At 38.4% G+C, this 21,783-nt stretch overlaps 1 protein-coding gene across 1 annotated transcript; it reads right to left on the reverse strand.

Annotated features, from left to right (window-relative positions):
* Positions 1-13,364: 13,364 nt before the first annotated feature.
* On the reverse strand, positions 13,365-18,297 carry LOC130908965 (lens fiber major intrinsic protein-like). Its single transcript, XM_057824949.1, has 4 exons — positions 17,661-18,297; positions 17,427-17,591; positions 17,266-17,346; positions 13,365-15,058 (listed from the first exon to the last, which is right to left on the reverse strand). Exons 1-4 carry the CDS (start codon positions 18,018-18,020, stop codon positions 14,873-14,875), a joined length of 792 nt encoding a protein of 263 aa, XP_057680932.1. The 5' UTR covers positions 18,021-18,297; the 3' UTR covers positions 13,365-14,872.
* Between the last annotated feature and the right edge of the window lie 3,486 nt (positions 18,298-21,783).

Here is a 21,783-nt window from a genome sequence, read left to right on the forward strand (position 1 = left end):
TAAAAGCAATGTTTCATATTCTTTCTTGTTTGCGGATTTTTGAAATTTTAACATTTTTTTTAAAGCAGGAAATATCCCATCGAGATGAAGAACCTTCTTTTCAAGGGAGACTTCATGGGTGGTTGTTGTTTGAGTAAGTTATTGAGGTCAGTATCAGCTCAAGATGAAGGTTGCCTGATGAGCCTTGGGAGGCACACATGACTCATTGCAGACATTTCTTTTGGATTAATACACAGACATAAAGGTTGCATCCTAAGTCAAATGGAGCATACGATATGTTAAAAGAAAGCACTGAAGGGAGAAAACATGCACGCTATCTGCGGTCATTTTGCATAATTTTGGGGGGGTTTGTGTATTTTGCTAATGTTTGTAAGACATATTTTTTAAATTTTGGATCACATTTAAAATTGTAATACATGTAAGTATGTAATTATATATATATATATATATATATATATATATATATATATATATATATATAATTAGGGGTGTCAAACGATTAAAATTTTTAATCGAGTTAATTACAGCTTAAAAATTAATTAGTCGTAATTAATCGCAATTCAAACCATCTATAAAATATGCCATATTTTTCTGTAAATTATTGTTGGAATGGAAAGAAAGGCGGATATATACATACAACATACTGTACATAAGTACTGTATTTGTTTATTCTAATAATAAATCCACAAATGGCATTATTAACATTCTTTCTGTTAAAGTGATCCACGGATAAATGTTATAGTTACAAGTTATAGTAATTTTATATTAAAACCCCTCTTCATGTTTTCGTTTTAATAAAATTTGTAAAATTTTCAATCAAAAGTAGAGTTAATATAATAATAATAAGAATAAAAATAACAATAATAAGAATAAGAATAGAGTGACCAAAGTCTGAGTAAGTTTTACGTGTATTTTGCATAGCTATTTTGATATGAAATGCCAGTTCATTTTGCATTGTTGTTTGACTGTGAGAATAGGGCCTCATTACTATAGACTGAACATTATTACACATACATACATTGTGAACATTATTTTTTTTGAGAGAGATAGGAATATTATTTTTGTTGTACTTTCACTAAACGATACTTATGTTTGTTGTGAAGGAGAAGCTTATGCCAATAAACGGCGCGGTCCAAAGAATGCCTGTGTCCACTCGCCTTTATAAAATACATATCTCTCTACATATCTTACCCAAAATACAACGAGACACATGATTGCCACTAAAAGAAAGAAAACTTACCGAAATATGTGTGGAGCACAAATAGCAATTTGCATTGCATTGTGCATACAGCATAAACATCTTACAACTACTAATTCTCCCACGTATAGAAGAAATAACATTAGTATGGAACGGCGCTGCCCCCAAGCGGCCGGTGGCATTCTCTTCACTCTTAATGTCCATAAACGGCCTCATTGTAATCTGTTTAAGGCAATGTGTGAGCTGGTCATTCAGTGCATGCAGGGGAGGACTGGGACTAAAAAGCAGCCCTGGACTTTGACTCAACCCAGCCCACAAGAATCGCTGTACACAGACCCTCTGGGTGGGTCCGGGGGCATGCCCCCGGGAGATTTTTTTAAAAAATATTTTATTGTAAAATGCATCAATTTCGTTCACTTTGAGAGAAAAATGAAGAAAATGTTGCACCAATACCATTTTTTGGCACCTATACCGATACCTGGCTGTGCAGTATCGGCCGATACCGATACCATACCGATACCACCCCGTTTATATATATGTAATTCCTCCCCCCCAAAGAGCTACATAATTGGATCAAGTCTTCAAGTCTATCAAGTCTTTGTCAGGCTGTTGCTTACCTTTGCAAAATAGGAAAAAGACTAGTACAAAGTATAATACTAGCCCAACAGTAAGAAAGTAAAAATAAGTTCATAATAATAAACTCTGAATGAACTGAGTAAACTTTTTTTTAAACCTCTCAAAGGCCAAACAGTGCAACTTTCATGAAATTATTGTCACATTCTGCTGCTGGTTAGATTGTGTTTTGTTGCTGGGCTGTTAGTGGGGGCGTTTCTGACGTCGCACCTGAATCCAATGCGGGCTCATCAACGCAGCATTTAAGCACGGGTGAGCTCAGAGAAGGCTGCCGAGATATTTGCTTTGCTGATCGCCATTTGACATGTCGCACTATAGTCTTGCTACATTTGCTTGTTACGCCCCTGCATTGGGTTTTTTCTGTTAGTGTGCTGCACTCGTTTGTAACCTCTACCCTGTGCAGGTATTTGAGTGTTTTTATTTTGGCTTTTTGGCTCGCTGCCTATCGTCTTAGTTAACCTTCGAGTTTGTAGTATTGAGCTCCGTCGACCTGCTGTCACGGACTCCTTTTGTTATTTCTACTATCCCGCAATCGCGTGTAATTTTTTGTATGCATTTAAACCCTTGTACATATCCCCCGCTTGTTGTCCGCTTCGAGGTCCAACCTTGTTTCCGCATTTGCGGACGCTAACAATTATAAGTAATAATAATTGACCACAGCATTCCGTCTCTCTATTAGCCTCCTTTTTTCAGGAGGGGGGGGTCCCTTATTTCTATTTCTGAAAGGTGGCAACCCTACTTTGGAAACAGTTCCCAAATTACTGCAGCATTTCTTTAAGTAAAAGACAAAGTTGACGTAGTGAACTGACCAGAGATTGTTGCACCGGTCCAGCGCCCGTCCTCTGGATAGCAGTCCTGCTCTTGCAGGATCAAACTCGTGTTCGTTCACGTTTCGTCTTCAAATGTTTTATTAGGTTCGAGGTATTGAAACTGGCCGATTTAACTCCACATCTCGAAACTTTCAGGCCGCAAATCTTGCATGCAGCCATTGATTTTAATTGACGGGATTTCTATTTTGAAATATTTCCCGACCGCCGCCATGTTGGCGGCGCCGACATAGCGGCCTTGTCATTGGTTAGGAGTGGCTATTGGCCCGTTCTCATTGGTCTGGAGCAGGCCAATAGCGATAGCTGCTTGGTGTTCATGTGTCATCACACAACACAGAGACAAAGTGTAGTGAGCGCCAGGAGAAAAAAAAAGGCTGCGGTCAAATGTTATAATAATGGACCGGTAAATGGTATCGGCGCCGTCTTTGTTGGTACTCGCCGATACCACCATTTTGGGCCGGATCGGTGCCCCCTGCCGATACTAGTATCGGTATCGGTGCATCTTTAGTCTAGACTGTGATTGTCTGACTTGGGGCGCTCAAAGTACTGCAAGGCTGAACTGGAGTTGGATTCATCTTTCTGCCCTAGCTCTATAATCAACCTGAATAAACAAATAAAAGAATTTATTTTTGAAAGCAAGTTTTATGTATTCAATTGATTATAATAACACCTATCCCCTGTGTCTATAAAAGGACTTCATTGTTTATGCCGTAATTAATCTTGCCACACAAATAATAAATTTAAATGATAATACAATAAACATTTCAAGACAAATCCTGTATACATAACCTTCATTGGAAAGTATTAACCAGAAAACAAAACGATATATAAATGATTAAAAACATATATCATATCAATTTAACTACCTAAACTTTAAAGTAAAACCATTCATTTTATTAATATTTTGTTATATTTCTTCTGAATTAATATTGCTGCTGCGTGTGCATACGTTGTTTTACAGCTAAAATGTTTTTTGCTGGTACTAGCCCTTTAATTGCCATTTATTTCATTCAAATTGTAGCTACCTGGTGGATAAAAATTGCCAATATACCTAGCAAGTAACCCTCTTCATTCCATCTCAGCCCGGTGGCAACTAGAAAGTCCGCCAAAGTTCTTATCGCTCTATCCTGCCCCTTCATGGGCCACAACAAGTCTTTCAGCCAGGCGCATTGCTGCCACCTGTCGGATTGGATGCGAACTGTAGATAATCACAGAGTATAGAGGGGATAAAAAAAAGGGATGTATGTATGGCGGCCGCCGGCCGTCCAGAGCACCGGCCGTTCTGTGATCCTCCAGAAGCTACAGATTACCAGTCCGCCCCTGAGTGCATGCGTTAATTGCGTCAAATATTTTAACGTGATTAATTTTAAAAAATTAATTAACACCCGTTAACGCGATAATTTTGACAGCCCTAATATATATATATATATATATATAATGTATATAAATGGCGGAAAACACAGACAAGACTAATAAAGCAGTTTCTGCTCTTGCACTCTTTGAAAGAAACTGCTGTATTTTAAGCCAAAACAACTGTTGTGTTTGATAGAACAATATGTCTATATGTATGCTGCCGTAGCAGATTCATGCCGCATTAAGCCCCCAAATTATTTTTAATTTGTCCATTTTACCCTGAAATCCCCCGTTTACAGACGTCGCGCAACTGCTTTTGTTTCAACCGAGCCATAAAACTAAGGTAATTAAATATATTTATTATTCAAAATGTGTCGTTTTTAGCTTAGAATCATTAATTGATGTCTAATATTTCATTAAAAAAATTTAAAAAAAACTTTAAAAAAATTTTTCACTCGCATATTCTAAACTTTTAAACAAATGACGACACTATGAAAAACATGGCGTCTGTAAAAAAGTCTTGGATATCTACCTCATAACTATCGCTTAATTGTATTTTTTTTTTTTATTTTTTTTTTGTACTCTCGCATTTTCTCCGATATGTTAGATGATAAATAATCGATCCAAACAAAGAAAAATTGAAATAAAAAAAACGTTTAAAGGGGTAAATATAAATAAATAAATAAATAAGAAAATCTCGACCAGTCCTTGATGTCCGCGATTTCTGTATCGCGGCCCTTGTTATATTGCCATGTTTCACCCATAAAATCCCCAAAAAATCCAGCTGTGGGCATTCACAATTGTGTCTTGACACTCAGTGATACATGCTACATGGGGTTTTTGGATCAAAACAAGGTGACTACGCGATAATATCTCGTTTAAGTCATGGCGTCTGCTCTCGCGTACTCTTGCCTCCAGATAGGGTTTTGCTGTTTTAAAAACTTAAAAAAAAAAAAAAATGTCCCCCTGTTCAAAATTTGTCTACCCCCAGAAAATTGAGATTTTAAGCTTTCCAATGATGTATCACACATGCATATCGGACAATTTTGAAATTTGGCCAAATTGGGGGTCTCAGAGAGGAATATCAAGTCACTTTAGTGTTTTCCGCCATATATACAGTGGGGCAAATAAGTATTTAGTCAACCCCTAATTGTGCAATTTGTCCCACTTGAAAATATTAGAGAGGCCTGTAATTGTCAACATGGGTATGAGAGACAGAATGTGGAAAAAAAAACAGAAAATCACATTGTTTGATTTTTAAAGAATTTATTTGCAAATCATGGTGGAAAATAAGTATTTGGTCTATACCAAAAGTTCATCTCAGTACTTTGTTATGTACCCTTCGTTGGCAATAACGGAGGCCAAACGTTTTCTGTAACTCTTCACAAGCTTTTCACACACTGTTGCTGGTATTTTGGCCCATTCCTCCATGCAGATCTCCTTTAGAGCAGTGATGTTTTGGGGCTGTCGTTGGGCAACACGGACTTTGCCCCATTGTATATAGAGACTTCATAATGATATTGAGAGGACATGGGTCGCGGGGCCGATTAATAAGGGGGTCTATCTCCGTCAAAGCTGACCTACTTGAAACAAATAACCGTGTTGTTCGCATTTATTTTACGTAAGTATGTTGAATGTGCTGCTTTAAGCCACTGTAGCGCCGCCTTGTCATCACAAAAAGCTTTTTTCGTTGAAAATTCTTGTTAATAAATGCTTAAATCCTTAAATTCTTAATAGATATGGACGTAAAACAGTCTTGATTCTTTGTTAAAAGAGCAAACAACCGGGCAGTTAGCGTTTATTTTACGTAGATATGAAGAATGTGCTGCGGCCGCCTTATGAAAAGAGCTTTTTCCATTTAAAATTCTTGTGAATAAATGCTTAAATCCGTAAATTTTTGTATAGCTATGCACGTATAACAGTCTCGATTCTTTGTTAAAAGCAAAAAAAAAAAAAAAAAAAAGTGCAGTTAGCATTTATTTTGAGTAAATATTGCGAACTATGACGCCAATGCTGTTGCGCATGGGTGTCAAAACCTGTCCTCAAGGGCCGCTATGGGTCCTGGTTTTTGTTCTTACCAATCGAGCACAGACAGTTTAACCAATGAAGTTTGTGCTAAAACAAGCAGCACCTGACTGCAATCAACTGATTACACTTGTGAGACACCAGATTGGTGAAAAGATGTCATCTTGTTTGGTAGGAATAAAATCCAGCACCCACTGCGGCCCTATGTGGAGTAGTTTGGACACCACTGCTGTAGTGGCTAATTTCTCCCATTGATTGCTTTCACAACGTTTCAAAATGCATGCTTGGAATGAAAAATATAACTATTACCTTGAATCCTTGAACAAATCATTCCTGAGACAATGCTTCCTGTTTGTATGCGGGACAGCTTTCATATTTTTTCAACCTAAGTCCGGCGTTGGATCGCTGCGTGCGTGTGTTTGAGAATAACTCCTCCTGATGTGAGCAGGCCCCCTACTTGAAGGCGAGGCGCAGTGTATGACGGAGATGACCTGTCAATATCATTATGAATTCTATGAATATGTTTTTGTTTTTGTTTTTAATTAAGATTGTAGCTAAATTTAGGTTGTATGGTAGACTTTCTCGTTTGATGTTTGCGTATTCTCACTTTCTAATTTTGACATATTGTCATTGAAATGATAAGATTTTACCAACCATGCTTTCAGTGATCAAATGAGTACATAATATACTTATGACAATGGTCTCATATTTCAATACTGTATATACTAGTCATTCTCAAAAAATGTGCATATTGCGATACATTTAATTATTTTCCATATTGTAATGATAAAAATTAAGCTTTCATATATTTTAGATTCATTACACGCAACTGAAGTAGTTCAAGCCTTTTATTGTTAAAAAAAAAAAAAAAAAAAGTAAAGGAAAACTAAATATCCCTATCTCAAAAAAATTGCATATTTGATCAGACCAATAAAAGGGTTTTTTATAACCAAAAAAGTCAACCTTCAAATCATTATGTTCATTTATGCACTTAATACATGGTCAGGAATCCTTTGGCGGAAATGACCGCTTCAATGCGCCATGGCATGGAGGCAATCAGCCAGCCTGTGGCACTGCTGAGGCGTTGTTAGGCCCAGGATGCTTCAATAGCTGCCTTAAGCTCATCCACAGAATTGGGTGTCGTGTTTTTCAACTTCCTCTTCACATGATCCCACAGATTCTCTTTGGGGTTCAGGTCAGGAAAGTTGGCAGGCCAATTGAGCACAGTAATCCAATGGTCAGTAAACCATTTACCAGTGGTTTTAGCACTGTGAGCAAGTGCCAGGCCGTGCTGGAAAATTAAATCTTCATCTCCATAAGGCTTTTCAGCAGATAGAAGTACGAAGTGCTTCAAAATCTCTAATAGCATTGACCCTGCCCTTGGTAAAACACAGTGGGCCAACACCAGCAGCTGACATGGCACCCCAGACCATCATTTACTGTTGGTACTTGAAACTGGAGTTGAGGCATTTTGGCATTTCCCCCCAGTCTTCCTCTAGAACAGGGGTCCCCAAACTTTTTCCGGTGAGGGCCACATAACTTTTCCCTTTTCTGGTGAGGGGCCAGGTCAGTTTGTAACAGAAAAAGTGTGACGATTGCAGGAATGCCTAAATGTAAAAATGTATTGTTTTTCAGAAAGCCACAATCAAATAACCCTTTCTGGATTCTTCACGGAAGAAAAGTAAATAAAATAATAATAATATAATATAATATACCATATTGGCCCGAATATAAGACGGCCCTGATTAGAAGACGACCCCCTCTTTTTCAAGACTCAAGTTTGAAAAAAGACTTTTTGAACACCAAATTAATTTTTATACAGAAAATAATTACAGTACATCCGAAACAAATGATCATAACAATATATTTGAGAGAAAAAGCATGTTATTTTGCCACATTCAAATCTTAATATCTGAACATTTAAATATGTAAACTAAAGTGCAATCACATTTGTAAATGAATGGCTTCTGGTTTTTGAAATGTAAATAAACCAATCTATTGTGATAAAACAACAAAATTGCAATAACTGCATTAACCATCAAAGTGAAGTCTAACTGTAGTCTTGAAACAAATCTGAATAAGAAAAAACATTGCAATAAAATAATGCAAACTGGTTAAACTTGAGAGTAGCTGAGAGCTATCATGACAGAACATCGCTTCAATGATATCTGGCGCCATCTACTGTCGTGAATGGGTATAACGTCTAGACCACGAATGTAAGACGACCCCCTCTTTTTCAGTCTAATTTCAATGTAATGTGTATGAATATATGTCTTACATTCGAGCCATAATATAATATAATATAATATAATATAATATAATATAATATAATATAATATAATATAATATAATATAATATAATATAATATAATATAATATAATATAATATAATATAATATAATATAATATAATATAAATATATAATAAAATAACACTACTAATTAAATATATAATAAAATAACACTATTAATTAAATATATAATAACCAAATAACCCTCTCTGGGTTCTCCAATGAAAAAAGCCAGGAAATAAATAACACTATTGGGGGGGGGGATGTTCAAGGGGCCGGACCAAATGTGGAGGGCCATAGTTTGGGGACCCCAGCTCTAGACTCTGGTACCTTGATTTCCGAATGACATGCAAACGTTGCTTTTATCCAAAAACAAAAACTTTGGACCACTGAGCAACAGTCCATTGCTGGTTCTTTGTAGCCCAGGCCATGCACTTCTGCCGCTGCTTCTGGTTCAAGAGTGGCTTGACCTAGGGAATGTGGCATCTGTAGCCCATTTCCTGCACACAGTGTTATTTTTGGCTGCCCTTTTAATTTTTGTCTTAGTCTTTTGGACGAAAATACTTTTTAGTCCTAGTCAAATTTAAGTAATTTCGAAATGTTTTCATCTTCGTCTAGTTCTAGTCGACAGTTACTCAAAACATTTTTGTCTGTAAAATTCAAAGTTTTGGTCCAAAAATAAATAAAGGTTTCCAACAACTTCGGATGAACATAGACAGGCGAGCACATTTTGTAGCATCTACAAGGACAACGCCAACTGTGTGATGATAATACACACCCAGCAGAAAACGTAGTATATTATTTTCAATTAAACCTACCTACAAGCCATGAACTGTATGTAAAAACAGTATTAAAAAGTTGTCTGAGCGTTTAACATCCTCTAGACTTACCGATGGCCAAGAAAGGCCATGTGGCTCTGCTTTAGACTGGCCAGTGTTTTAAAGCAACACTAGGTAAATTTTCAACAATTATAAAATATTTTCATACCATTTGTGATGATATGTCAACTGATAACTAGTTGAATCACACCACTTTTATATCTTGGAGGGGGGTCTATCGCTTTCACCAGCGCTAATCTACGTAGAGGAGGCTGGCAGGAACCCTGTCACACAAAAAAACTACAACTTTGTAGCATTGCAACAAAAGGGACAAAAAGTTTCAACAAGGAGGGAAAAAAAGGCCCGCTACCAGGGATAAATGGATACTGGCGTGACCCCCACCCCCCACACACGGTTGCTATTTTTTAACCACAATTGGATTCATTAACTCATTACTATTCATCCTTCACACAGCCCCTGAAAACAGAAATGTCGTATGATCCATCTGCAGGCGACCGGGAGATCATGATTTCACGACACTGTGCGGTTGTGCACTGGTCCTCATGGGCAACGCAGTCTTCCTTCAGGCAAAACACTACAACTTTTGTCCAGCGGCGTCGCTAAAATCGACAAAAACTGAAAAGTTACCATGTGTTGCTTTAAGAGGACACTCGCCATTCTGAAGCTCATGCCAACGCAAATGCTACGCTAACGCTAGGACTACATTTAGTGTCTGATGATCACTCAGCACAGACCCTTAACGCTATAGCAACATTGCATATTCTCTCTTCTCATGATAAGAAAACAAATCTTACTGTGTTTCCAAACAAGCAAGATGACACACAACCTAACCTGAGACAAATCCTAAACTCCAGTGATGAGGGGAAGCCACAACACATGTCACATGAGTGACACGACCCACAAACTACTACTGTGGAAGCTGACCTACTCCACGTACAATATGAAAATGTTACGCATTGTGAACATGGCAGAAACGATGTCGCATTTTTGTCTTGTAATCATCTCGTCAGACGAAAACTGGAATTCGTCTCGTATATTCTAGTCTCCCGAGCCACGTTTTTAGCTCGTCATCATCACGTCATCGTCTTGAAAAAATTATTAGTCAGCGAAATATTATCATAATCGTCATTGTTGACTAAAACAACACTGCCTGCACACGCCTGTGCACGACTCTAGATGTTTCTACTCCAGACTCACTCCACTGGTTCCGCAGGTCCCCCAAGGTTGGGAGTAGGTCCTTCTCCACAGTCTTCCTCAGGGTCCGGGCACCTCTTCTGGTTGTGCAGTGTTTTCTGCCACACATTTTCCTTCCCATAATGTGCCTTGCTACAGCACTCTGGACAAACGTGGAGATTAAGGGGGGGGAGTATAGCCATCCCCCTGTTGGCCGAAAATATCTTTGCATGCAATTGACTGTCCTATATATGAATTTAAAATTTAAGACTTTGACAGTAAAATGTTGTTTTCGAACAGATCATGTGACTAGCACCTCAGAGAAGGTCATTTGCTTTGCTTAGCCAAAACCGCCTGAGGACAGAAGAAACAAGATGGAAATACGTATTTATTTTCAATCCTAAACTTTCAAAAACAACAACAACTACTGAGCGAGAACCAAGGATTGAAGATGTGGACCATGAAACGCCAGAGAGCACTGCCGAAATGGTAAGCGGAGTTTCAGTTTGTCCCACTAAAGACGCTAATTGTACAACAGAGCCACAACCAGGCATACCGTATTCAATGGGAGGCATCCTTAGCTAAAAGCATAGCTGTCCTAATCAGCCTGATTTTTTTTCAATCTAAAAAATGATGGGAAACAGCAAACACTCATTTTCAATGTATGGTTATAAATATTGCTAGCTGGAATATTCAGTCAAAAAGGATGCCGTTTCCTGTTTTGCCTGCTACCATTTTTCAAACTCACCATGGTGAGTATTCGTTTCGCAAGGGTGTGAGTGATTGGGAAAAACTTGGCATTAAATTGGATCTCCTCGGAACGCAAAAATTGGCGTCTACTTCTCTGCAGAAAAACGCAGGCACACCCAGACACACATAGCTGGGATGCCTGTATTTACGAGCATGGGTTAAGCTACTAACCGAGCAGATATCTTGTACCGTATTTTTCGGACTGTAAGTCACAGTTTTTTTCATAGTTTGGCTGGAGGTGCGACTCATACTCAGGAGCGACTTATGTGTGAAATTATTAACACATTATGATATAATTTCACGTGTTATTTTGGTGTTTTGGAGTGACACTGATGGTTTGGTAAACTTGTTAACATGTTCTTTATGCTATATTTATCTTAATAACTTAATAGCTATGGCCACGTTCGCGTTCTGCCTTTGGCAATGTGTGTTCAATTGTATTATTGACTTTTTTATATTGAAATGCATGCTTCGTTTGTGGCGCTTTCACGCCCATGTGAGAGCGCACTAGCACTTGTTTACGTGAGGAAGACCGCTCACACGCCAGAAGAAGACGGACAACTATGCAGCTTGAGTGAGTGGGCGGGATAATGAGAGAGAAACACGACTGCGAACCTACATTCATTGTTTATGCTTGTAAAATATCTCAACAGAGGCAACACCTGTGTGTATCTTTTCTGTTGTTGTTATTTTCCACCCACGATCGGACACTTAGAGCCAGTTGTGTGGTTGTTTGAACGATGTGCTAATGCTAGCGAACGCATGCTAAACATTTGTGTCATTGCTGTAACAGCATAAATTATCATTTATTTACGTTGATGCGAACCTGTTTGGTATCGAGGACGAAATTGATTCTGCGAATTATACGGACGTCAAGCATCGTCATTGGGGAGTTTAGCTCGCTGTATAGCCAGGACCGGTGAGGACAGTATATTCGCATTTCGTTGTTAATGCACTGTACACTTATTCAGCATGTTTTTCTCTATTGTATTTTTATATTAAATTGCCTTTCAAGATGACAGATCTGCTCTATGTGTTGGATTTTATCAAGTAAATGTCCCCCAAAATGCGACTTAAACTCCGGTGCGACTTATATATGTTTTTTTTCTCTTCGTTGGGCATTTTATTGGTTGGTGCGATTTATACTCAGGTGCGACTTTTAGTCCGAAAAATACGGTAAGTTAATTTTATTGCTGACACCACATTTCGGGGTCATCAACATTTTGCCCCCCCCTCCCCCGCCCCCCCCCGCCACAAAAGTCAAACTCCGCCTATGACTCTGGAAACAAGCCATAGTAAGGCCGCTATCGAAGATTCCTGGGGCTACATAACACCTCAGCAGTGCCACAGGCTGATTGCTTCCATGCCACGCCATATTGAAGCAGTCATTTGGTCCAAAAGATTCCTGACCAAGTATTGAGTGCATAACTGAACATAATTATTTGAAGGTTGTTGTTTTTATTATAAACACTTATTTTTATGGGTCGGATGAAATATGCAAATTTTTAATGAAAGGGATCTTTGTGTTTTCTTTACGTTTTTGCCAAACTCATCAATATTAAAACAATAAAAGGTCTGAACTACTTTAGTTGTGTGTGATGAATCTAAAATATGTGACAGTTTAATTTTTATCATTACATTATGGAAAATAATGAACTTCATCATGATATGCTATTTTTTTTTTTTTTTTTTTTTTTTTAGAAGGACTAGTATCTGTTTGGTGGAAAACACAGACAAGGCTGAAAAATCAGTTTCTGCTTTTGCACCCCTATTTATAATAAACTGCAGTATTTTAAACCAAAAGAACTATTGTGTTGTATAGAACAATATGTCTATATGCTGCCATAGCAGTTTCATGGCGCATTAAGGCCCTGGACTTTTTTAATTTGTCCGTTTTACCCTGGGGACCCCCGTTTACAGACACCGCACAACTGCTTTTGTTTCAACAAATAATTTTTTTTTGTAATTTTATTTATTATTTGAAATATCTCATTTTTAGCTTAGAATCATTAATTGATGTCTAATATTTAGTTTTTAAAAAAAAACGACTTCAAAAAATTATTCACTCATATATTTCAATCTTTTAAATAAATTCACAATGAGAAAAAATGTGTCTGTAAATAGGTCACGGATATCGCTTGATTGTTTGTTTGTTTGTTTGTTTGTTTGTTTGTTTGTTTGTTTTGTTACTGACACATTTTTCCCAATATTTTAGACGATATATAATTGATCCAAACAAAGAAAATTTGGGGGGGAAAAAACGTTTAAAAGGGTAAATATTTGGAAAAAGAAAATCTCGACCACTCTATGATGTCTGCCATTTCTGCATTGCGACCCTTGTTATATTACCGTGTTTCACCCATAAAATTCCAAAAAAAGTCCGGCTGTGGCCATTCAAAGCTGTGTCTTGACACTCGGTGAGACATGCTACACAGAGTTTTTGGATCGAAACAAGGTAAGTATGAGATAATATCCCCTTAAAATCATGGTGTCTTTAACTATGCTCTCTCGTGCTCTCATCTTGAGTTAGAGTATAGGGCTTTAAAAAAAAAAAATAGAGGTAAAATACCCTCTTGTTCAAAATCTTTCTTCCCCCAGAAAATATAGATTTTAAGCTTTCCAATGATGTTTCACTCATGCATATCGGACAGTTTTGAAATTTGGCCAAGTTGGGGGTCTCAGAGCGGAACTTAAAGTCACCTGAGTGTTTTCCGCTATATATATCTTTCTTTTGTCTCATCAACTGCTTTTAAATGCATCCTCTGAACATGAAAACATACAGAATAAGTAATAGACAAAAGACAGCTGGTAGCATTTATACATAATTTCAATATTCACTTTCGCCATCTTCTGGCCAAAAGTGTTTATTGCTGCAAAATAGAAGCTGTTTTTTCGGACCCCTTCCAAAATAATCTAATATTTTCATTTATTATAAGTGAAAGTTTATTGAAACACGGTTGTAATCCCAGTTAGGATTAAATCATAACAATAGACTCACTGTAAAACTGACCTCTCTATTTCTTCCAATTCTCAGATTCTATCTTTGCTTTTGTGCTGGTTAAGATAGTGGGAAAGCTTATGGATGGGTTTATGTAAAAATGGATATCATCACAAATATCACAGTGAGGGGAGGCCATGTGTCACAAAAATGAATAGTGATTAGTACAAAACAGTCGAGCTGCAATGAAAATGAGGAAAAAAAAGAGGTACTGTATCGGCAATCTTCATCCCTCACACCCAAGCACACACACATGCACACTTGAAAAGACACTCGCATTTACAAGCTGGCGCACATTCACTCTCACACAACAATTCTCACACACCCACAAATAAAATGTAGCCATTTGTAAAATGTAAAATCCTGGTCAAATGTAATCATACATCACGTCTTGTGTTTGAAGTGCAGAAAACAAAATAAAGCCTGGTTGGGGGGGTACTACACCGGAGATTATGTGAGCTGCATGTAGGAAACCACGCCCATTTCACTTTCAATTGGAAAGAAGCAAAAACCCAGAGTGTTGCCCACTCGCACCCTGCACCCCTCACCTGTGCCGTGATTTTTTTTTTCCAATTTTACATTCAAGCCCTAGCCCCGCCCCCACACTCAATTCAACAACAACACCCTCCCAGTTGGCATGCTCCTCTCCATCACAGAAGCAGGCCTGACTGGACTGACGGGAGGCAAGCGGGCCTGCCTTTTATCACAAACACAAAGTCCACTTCTCAATACAGAGGGGGGCCATGTCCCTCATTTTTTACCCCAAGGTGGGATGAGTGGTGGGGTTTACAAGGCTTGCGTCTTGAGCTCGATGGGCTCTCCGCGGGTGTCCTGCTGGGTCTCTCTCTCTGGAGGTCGGCTTCCCTTCAACGTGGCCAGGCGCTCAGACAGGCCCCTCATACGTGGGAACAGAATGAAATCGTACAGAAGGGCGCCCAACGCACCACCAATTATGGGCCCCACCCAGTATACCTACAAATACACACATTAAGTTTTAGATAACTATTTATCGTGACAAACTCACCGGTTGCCTTTGAGGGTGATAGACTAACCAGAAATGCTCTAAAAATGAACTTTTTCTAATGTTGACATATTACCACTTACAAAAGAGAGTGGCAAACTCATTTTTTTTTGCAGACAACGTCATAGTAATTACTTCCATTAACTCGATAACTTCGATTAATCGGTTAATTAACAACAACTCGATTATGCAATTAATGAACAACTTTTTTGATAGACATTGTATTGTTTAATGACATTGTTGACGTAAAATTTTTCCATTCATACGTTTGTTTGGAACTAATACGATCGCTACCAAAGATGTATCAACGATGTCGCTTATGATGTTTAACTGCTAATAACTAATGAACAAAAAGCAGTGGAAACAACTTTTTTTTTTTTCATGACCAAAGATGGGAATCTAATCTTTCTTTTTGTAAATTCTGTGTTCATGTAGCCATAGAACACAATACTCTATGGTGCTTGAAAGAAGGGGATGTCTTGTGAATGAGTTAATAGCAAATATTCTGATTTGTTTTTATATTTAAATGTCTTTAATAAAATAAATAAATAAAAAAAGCTGGGGACAGTCAGTATTTTTTAAAATCTTTTTTTTCCCCTTATTTTATTTTGTTTCAGTTACTGTATTGTTTTTTATTTAAGAAAGGAAAATCTGTATATCCTCTTTTTATTTTATTTAATTTTTTTATTTACTGTATTTTCCGCACTATAATGCACGCTGAAAACCCTTCAATTTTCTCAAAAGCCGACCGTGTGCCTTATAACCTGATGTACCTTATATAGGGACCAATAATTGTTAATCATGGCATGACATTCTCTTTAACAAAGCTCCATACAGTAGATTCATAACACAACCCCAACCATTACTACTTCTACTACTACTACCATTACTGCTCCTGTGCCTTATATTGTGGCGCGTCCTTTATATCAAAACAGTTAAAAAAATAGGCCATTCGTTGAAGGTGCGCCTTAAAGTGCGGAAAATACAGTAATTATTTTTCAAATAATGAAGTCACTAAAAGTGGAAATAAGATAATATTCTGTTATTTGTTTATTGTTTTTCAACTAAAAAAAAACAAAAAAGAAAACAATAAGTATTTATACATATGTATATATATATATATATATATATATATATATATATATATTTTTTTTTTTTTTTTTTTTAAATCTATTTTTTTGTTATTATTTTATTTCACAAAAAGAAAACTTAACTATCCCTTGATTTCCTATTTTTATTTTATTATTTCGAGAAACAATAAGTTTACTTTAGTGTGGGCCATACATGGCAGGATCTGGCCCCCAGGCCTTCAGTTTGACACCAGTGACTTATAACACTGAACCTCATAAAACAGATCTTTAATCTTTCTGGTTGTAACTGCCTCAATGTTGTATCCTAAATGAACTCATTGGCTGCCTCTGATGTAGATAGAAGTCCAATCCATTTTGACCATGAGGCGAATGACCATGGTCAAATTGGATTGGACGTCTATCACAGATATTCATTCTTTCGTTATTTTACTTACTACTACACTAGATACTAGAGATGCACGATAATATCGGTCACCGATAATTATCGGCCGATAATGGCAATTATGACGTCACACAGATAATCCAGATAAAACGAAATTCAACCGATAATGCAATCCAATAATTATATACTTGATTTAGCCTCCAAATGTGCGCAATCAACAGTTTTGTCCACTTCTGCTAGTTTTAAGGAGGTGTTTTTGCAGTGTAGTAATGTGATATATGTTAGGAATGGCTTACTTTTAAAGGCATTTTTGTGCAACTTGGGTGTTTACTCTCTAAGTAATTTTTGCCAAAAGCTTACCATTACACATCATTGCCATTGTTCAGTTGTTGGAATTTACTACTTGTTCACATTTGATGTGGAAGAAAATAGGACTAAATTACATTTTTGCACAGTAACATTTGCTCTTTGTATACTTTAAAATTTTACACACATATTTGAATAGAATTATCGGAGTGACATTATCGGTTATCGGGTTGAAGGGGCAGGAAATTATCGGTTATCGATATCGGTTGAAAAATGTATTATCGTGCATCACTACTAGATACTCTGCGAATACAACCTTCCTGCTTTTGTAAATATTACTTCATAGATTGACACTAATTGAAATAATCCACGATCTTACCCAGTGGTTGAGGAAGTTTCTGAACAGAACCGCTGGAGCGAAGGACCTGGCAGGGTTCATGCCGGCACCAGTGTAGTACATCTGAAACACAAAGTATCACCATCATCACCTCCTGATGCATGTTCGCGAGCCCTTTGCCTCATGGTTGCCCCGCGTCTCACCCCCAAAAGATGCCCAATAGCGATGGAGAAGCCGATCGAGAGGGCGGCGGAACCCAGGCGCCCGTTTCTCCTCTCATCAGTCACGGCGAAGATGCACACCACAAGCTGCATGGTGAGGAACACCTCCACGGTAGTAGCCATTCCCAGACTGATGCCAGGTTGCAGCTGTGGACAGGTAGGATTGTTTTTTTCAAATGAAATAAATTAAACGAAATCTCCACAGTGACCTCTTACCGTGTTCAATGCCAGGTTACCCCTCATGTTAGCAGGCGTGACTCCGTAGAGCACAGCGGCGCCGGCGACCGCGCCGAGACACTGAGCGATAATATAGAAAAAAGCACGGAAAAGAGACAGCTGGGCCCCGACCAGGTATGCGAAGGTAACAGCCGGGTTAATGTGACCGCCGCTGATATGGCCGATGGACTGGATGAGGGTGGCGCCCGCCAATCCGAAGCACAAGGCCACGTGGAGAATGTGATGAGGCCCGGTGGTCCAGCGCAAGGCGGCGCCCAGGCCGAAAAATACAAAGAACATGGTCCCGAAGAATTCTGCGAAGACCGCCCGCCAAAAACTCATGGATCGGAACTCCCACATGGTCGCGCTTTAACGGAAGGAACTTCTTAGGCAGCGATCAGACAAAAGTTCAACCTTTTCAGTCCTTATCAGAATTGAGAAAATCCACCGGTGGGATCTTCACCAAGTCGTGTGTCTTTTCTCTGCTCGTTTACCGCCTGTGTCCACCTCTTTCAAAGACATAGGTGTCAGCTGAGTGGGAGTGTGGGTAAAATAATCTCAGGTAGAGGTGGACATCAACTCGAAAGATGTGTTGGGCGAGATTGCGAGATTGACCGGTACAGTGTCCGGTAAACCTTTAGCCTCTCTGACAGAGCGTAGAGGGCCCGACTGAGGCTTTATAATACACCCTCCGGGGGCCCCAAATGACGCCATAATCCCCCCCTGTAGGACCGAGCGAGGGAGGGAGGGGAGGCATCCATGGACATCCTAAATTAAACAAATGTAACCTTTCTCTATCACCTTTTCACAAGGGTCAAAGAGACCTGTTGAAAGCAATAAAACCAGAATGAACCGTAAACACTTTTTCCAACGTGAGTGGCATAAACACAGAGAAAATGGCGGTTTTTTTGTTTGTTTTGTTTTTACAGCTACTTTCAAGACACAACAAGGTGGGCGAAGAGCAGCTGGAGCCTAGCAGTGGATGCTATCTTTCCTGGGGAAGTCATATGTCATCTGTTGACATATCATAACTGTGACAATCAGGGGACACAAACGCTGACAGACGCTGACGCACATAGATAATACAGTTGAGGCCCCGGACGGAAGAGTCGGTGAAGTGACCCATGCTGCGAAAAGCCTGACCCTGTGAAAGCATTGTGCGGAACACGCACGACGGCTATGGACGCTCAAGGGCAAGACACGGACATAAAGACAAGTCGTCTGCTTTCACACTAAATAATAAAACATGTCACAAGGGAGAAGTGAACATTTGGGATTTTCATACAAACAAAATCAATCTTAAGTGTTGTTTTAATCTCCTGTTGCGGAACAGAGTCAACAATTATTCACCAAACGATGAATAGCAGAGCCGTGAAGGTTCTGTGGGTGAGTCAGAGGTGCACTGGGGATGCAGCGGGTGCATGCTGGGGTTACTGAGCAGTCCAGAGCCCTCTTTCTGCTGGAGGGAAGCGGGAGGGGGAAGTGAATGCAGATCGCTGAGTTTGCCATTTCCAACTGCCTTTTATACGTGTTGGAAAGTAGACACACAATGTAAAATGCTGGCAGCTATGCAGTGGTTACGGCTTTTGTGCACAATGTGTGGGTGTGTAGATTAGTTTACTGTAGATCAAATTTCATTTGTATACTCGTCGGGACCTGGCCTATACTACCAGCAATAATATCCTAAAATGCAAGAGACAATAGAAATACGCAAATTTGTTGGATAAACACCAAGCAGATTTCGTTTCAAACAGCCACGGTTATGTCCTAAAATACATCTGACTAATATTTCAATGCTTTTTGCATTTCCACACTATGGTTGATTTAATGGAAGCCATTTTAATTAAAGAGGTTGAAGCAAAAAGGTCAAATTTACTATTCAAGACTTACAAATGAGTGGATAGTACATTCATCGCACAGTTCTAAGGATTTTCCAGTGTGGAGTTTACATGTTCCCATGCTTTGTAGATCAGTTGAAGACTCTAAATTGCCCAACATGAATAGTTGCCCGGCGAAGAAAACCAGCACATGATGTTTTCTGTACCAGCAAGATCAGGACTAAAACACAACATATCCAGGTTTAGCTTGAATTTATGAAACATAGGTGGGTAGAGTAGCCAAAATTTTTACTAAAGTATGAGCAGCAATACTACTAAATAATATCACAACAGTAAACATAGTCATCCAAAAAAATGTACTCAAGTACAAGTAAAAAAGTATTTGGTGAAAAGAATACTCAAGTAATGAGTAACATTGTGAGTAACAGCTTAGAATATCTGATATTTTTTAAGCAATTTTTATTTTCTCAGCACATCATCTATGTGTACTGTTATTATTATACACCGAAGATGTAGAAGACTATAACCTACTACATTAAGCCAAAGAAATATCAAAAGAAATCATTCAATTTCGTCGAGAGTAGGCATGTACCAAATACCAGTTTCAAGGTTTTGTGGTATGACAACCTCATTGTTTCAAAACCACTGAAATTTTCCATCATACCGTAGCACGTTATTAGCTATTTTTAATGTCCTAAAAATGCACTAAGAAATCTGTGCCTTGGGGCGGCAGCGCTCATCCCTCCGACTCCGATTGTTGCTGTGTCCTTTGTCCGTCAGTGACACTACACCTGAGCTTTTTCCCTCCTCAAAAAGGACAAAGTCAGTAGTATGCGAGTACTTCGGCTACTGAAAAGAAACAGACGGCCGCGGCTTAGAAGAGGAAGGACAGCAGGACCTCCAACATGATTTCACTTTACGTGACCATCAACAGTCACTTTACACAAGATTTAAGGGAAGTAAACGCTGTCATGAACGTTTCCCACCAGCTGCGAGAGTTCAATTTAGTGTGTTTAGTGTGTCTAGTGTGTGTAAATCAGATACTATAACGTAAGCTTGTTAACAAGGCAGATAACGTGGCTAGTTAGCATGTCAAGACGGCTGATTACCATTAGCCTACTTTTGTAAAGTCTTCCGCCATTTTAAACATCTGTTCAAAATAACATTTTCAAAATACAGCCCGTGGTGTTTTTTTTCCTCTCTGGTGACTGTCTGTGTTGAGAGAGGTTGGGTGTGTGTGTGTGTGCGTGTGTGTATGTATAATGTGTAAATAATTATACGAGTCATACACACACGCTCTGTCTCGTCTTCTCGCTCTGTATCAATTCATTCATTCATTCATTTTCCATGCCGCTTTTTTCCTCACGAGGGTTGCGGAGGTGCTGGAGCCTATCCCAGCAAACTATGGGCAGTAGGCAGGGGACACCCTGAACTGGTTGCCAGCCAATCGCAGGGCACAAGGAGACATACGCTCTGTATTAATATTCAACTAATTAATATTAACAGTAGTATTGATATGTGTTTTACATAAAAACAATTTTATCATATATTGTTTAAATGCAGTTCTGTAATACCAAGGGTTCTTATTGTAATGTTGGGCAATTTGAGCTGTTTTACTCTATAAATTATATTTATGTAATTTTATTTAAAATATTTCAGTTATCTATTTTTTGTAATTTATTTATTTTAACATCATATTCATGTTGATGCTCCAATTTGCAAATATGTTGTGAATTTTTTTTTTTTTTTAAATCCTGTTCAATGGTAAAAAAAATCATACACATCAAAATAACACATTTTAAAGCTTTAATTGCAATACTGTGATACCGTGAAACCGCAGTATTTTTGCTTATGGTTATCATACTGTCAGAGTCCTATACCAGCACATGCCTAGTCAGAGGGAAAAAAACAGAAATTAAGCATCATTTGACCGAAGAGCATGAGATCTCTGGTGGAGAAAACATATTTTCTATTATGAAACTAAAAGGATCACATCCCCGGTTTTCCGTGGTCAATTGTTGAAAAATAAACACTGGGAGAGAAGTTAAAATCCACGCTTTCGAGTCATGTTGACGGCTATTTCAAATACTTCATTTTTTTCATGATGCTTTAAAAACGCCACACGATTGAACAGGCCAGCGTGATCATAGAACGGCAAGCTTGAGTCTGATTGGTGTATTAGAGTCATGCAGTGTTGTTTTTGGCATCCCTTTTAATTTTCGTCTTAGTCTAAGTCTTTTGGACTGTAATGCTTATTAGTCTTAGTAATATTTTAGTCATCTCAA

The sequence above is a fragment of the Corythoichthys intestinalis genome, chromosome 2 (assembly GCF_030265065.1).
Source record: "Corythoichthys intestinalis isolate RoL2023-P3 chromosome 2, ASM3026506v1, whole genome shotgun sequence".
Classification (NCBI taxonomy): domain Eukaryota; kingdom Metazoa; phylum Chordata; class Actinopteri; order Syngnathiformes; family Syngnathidae; genus Corythoichthys; species Corythoichthys intestinalis.

What these genes read in the sequence shown, in the direction of transcription:
- LOC130908965 (XM_057824949.1), bottom strand. Translation starts at nt 18,020, where the DNA reads ATGTGGGAGTTCCGATCCATGAGTTTTTGGCGGGCGGTCTTCGCAGAA. An exon ending in CTATTGGGCATCTTTTGGGG is followed by an intron (nt 17,347 to 17,426) that starts GTGAGACGCGGG and finishes TTTGTGTTTCAG; the next exon opens with ATGTACTACACTGGTGCCGG. An exon ending in GAAACTTCCTCAACCACTGG is followed by an intron (nt 15,059 to 17,265) that starts GTAAGATCGTGG and finishes GTGTATTTGTAG; the next exon opens with GTATACTGGGTGGGGCCCAT.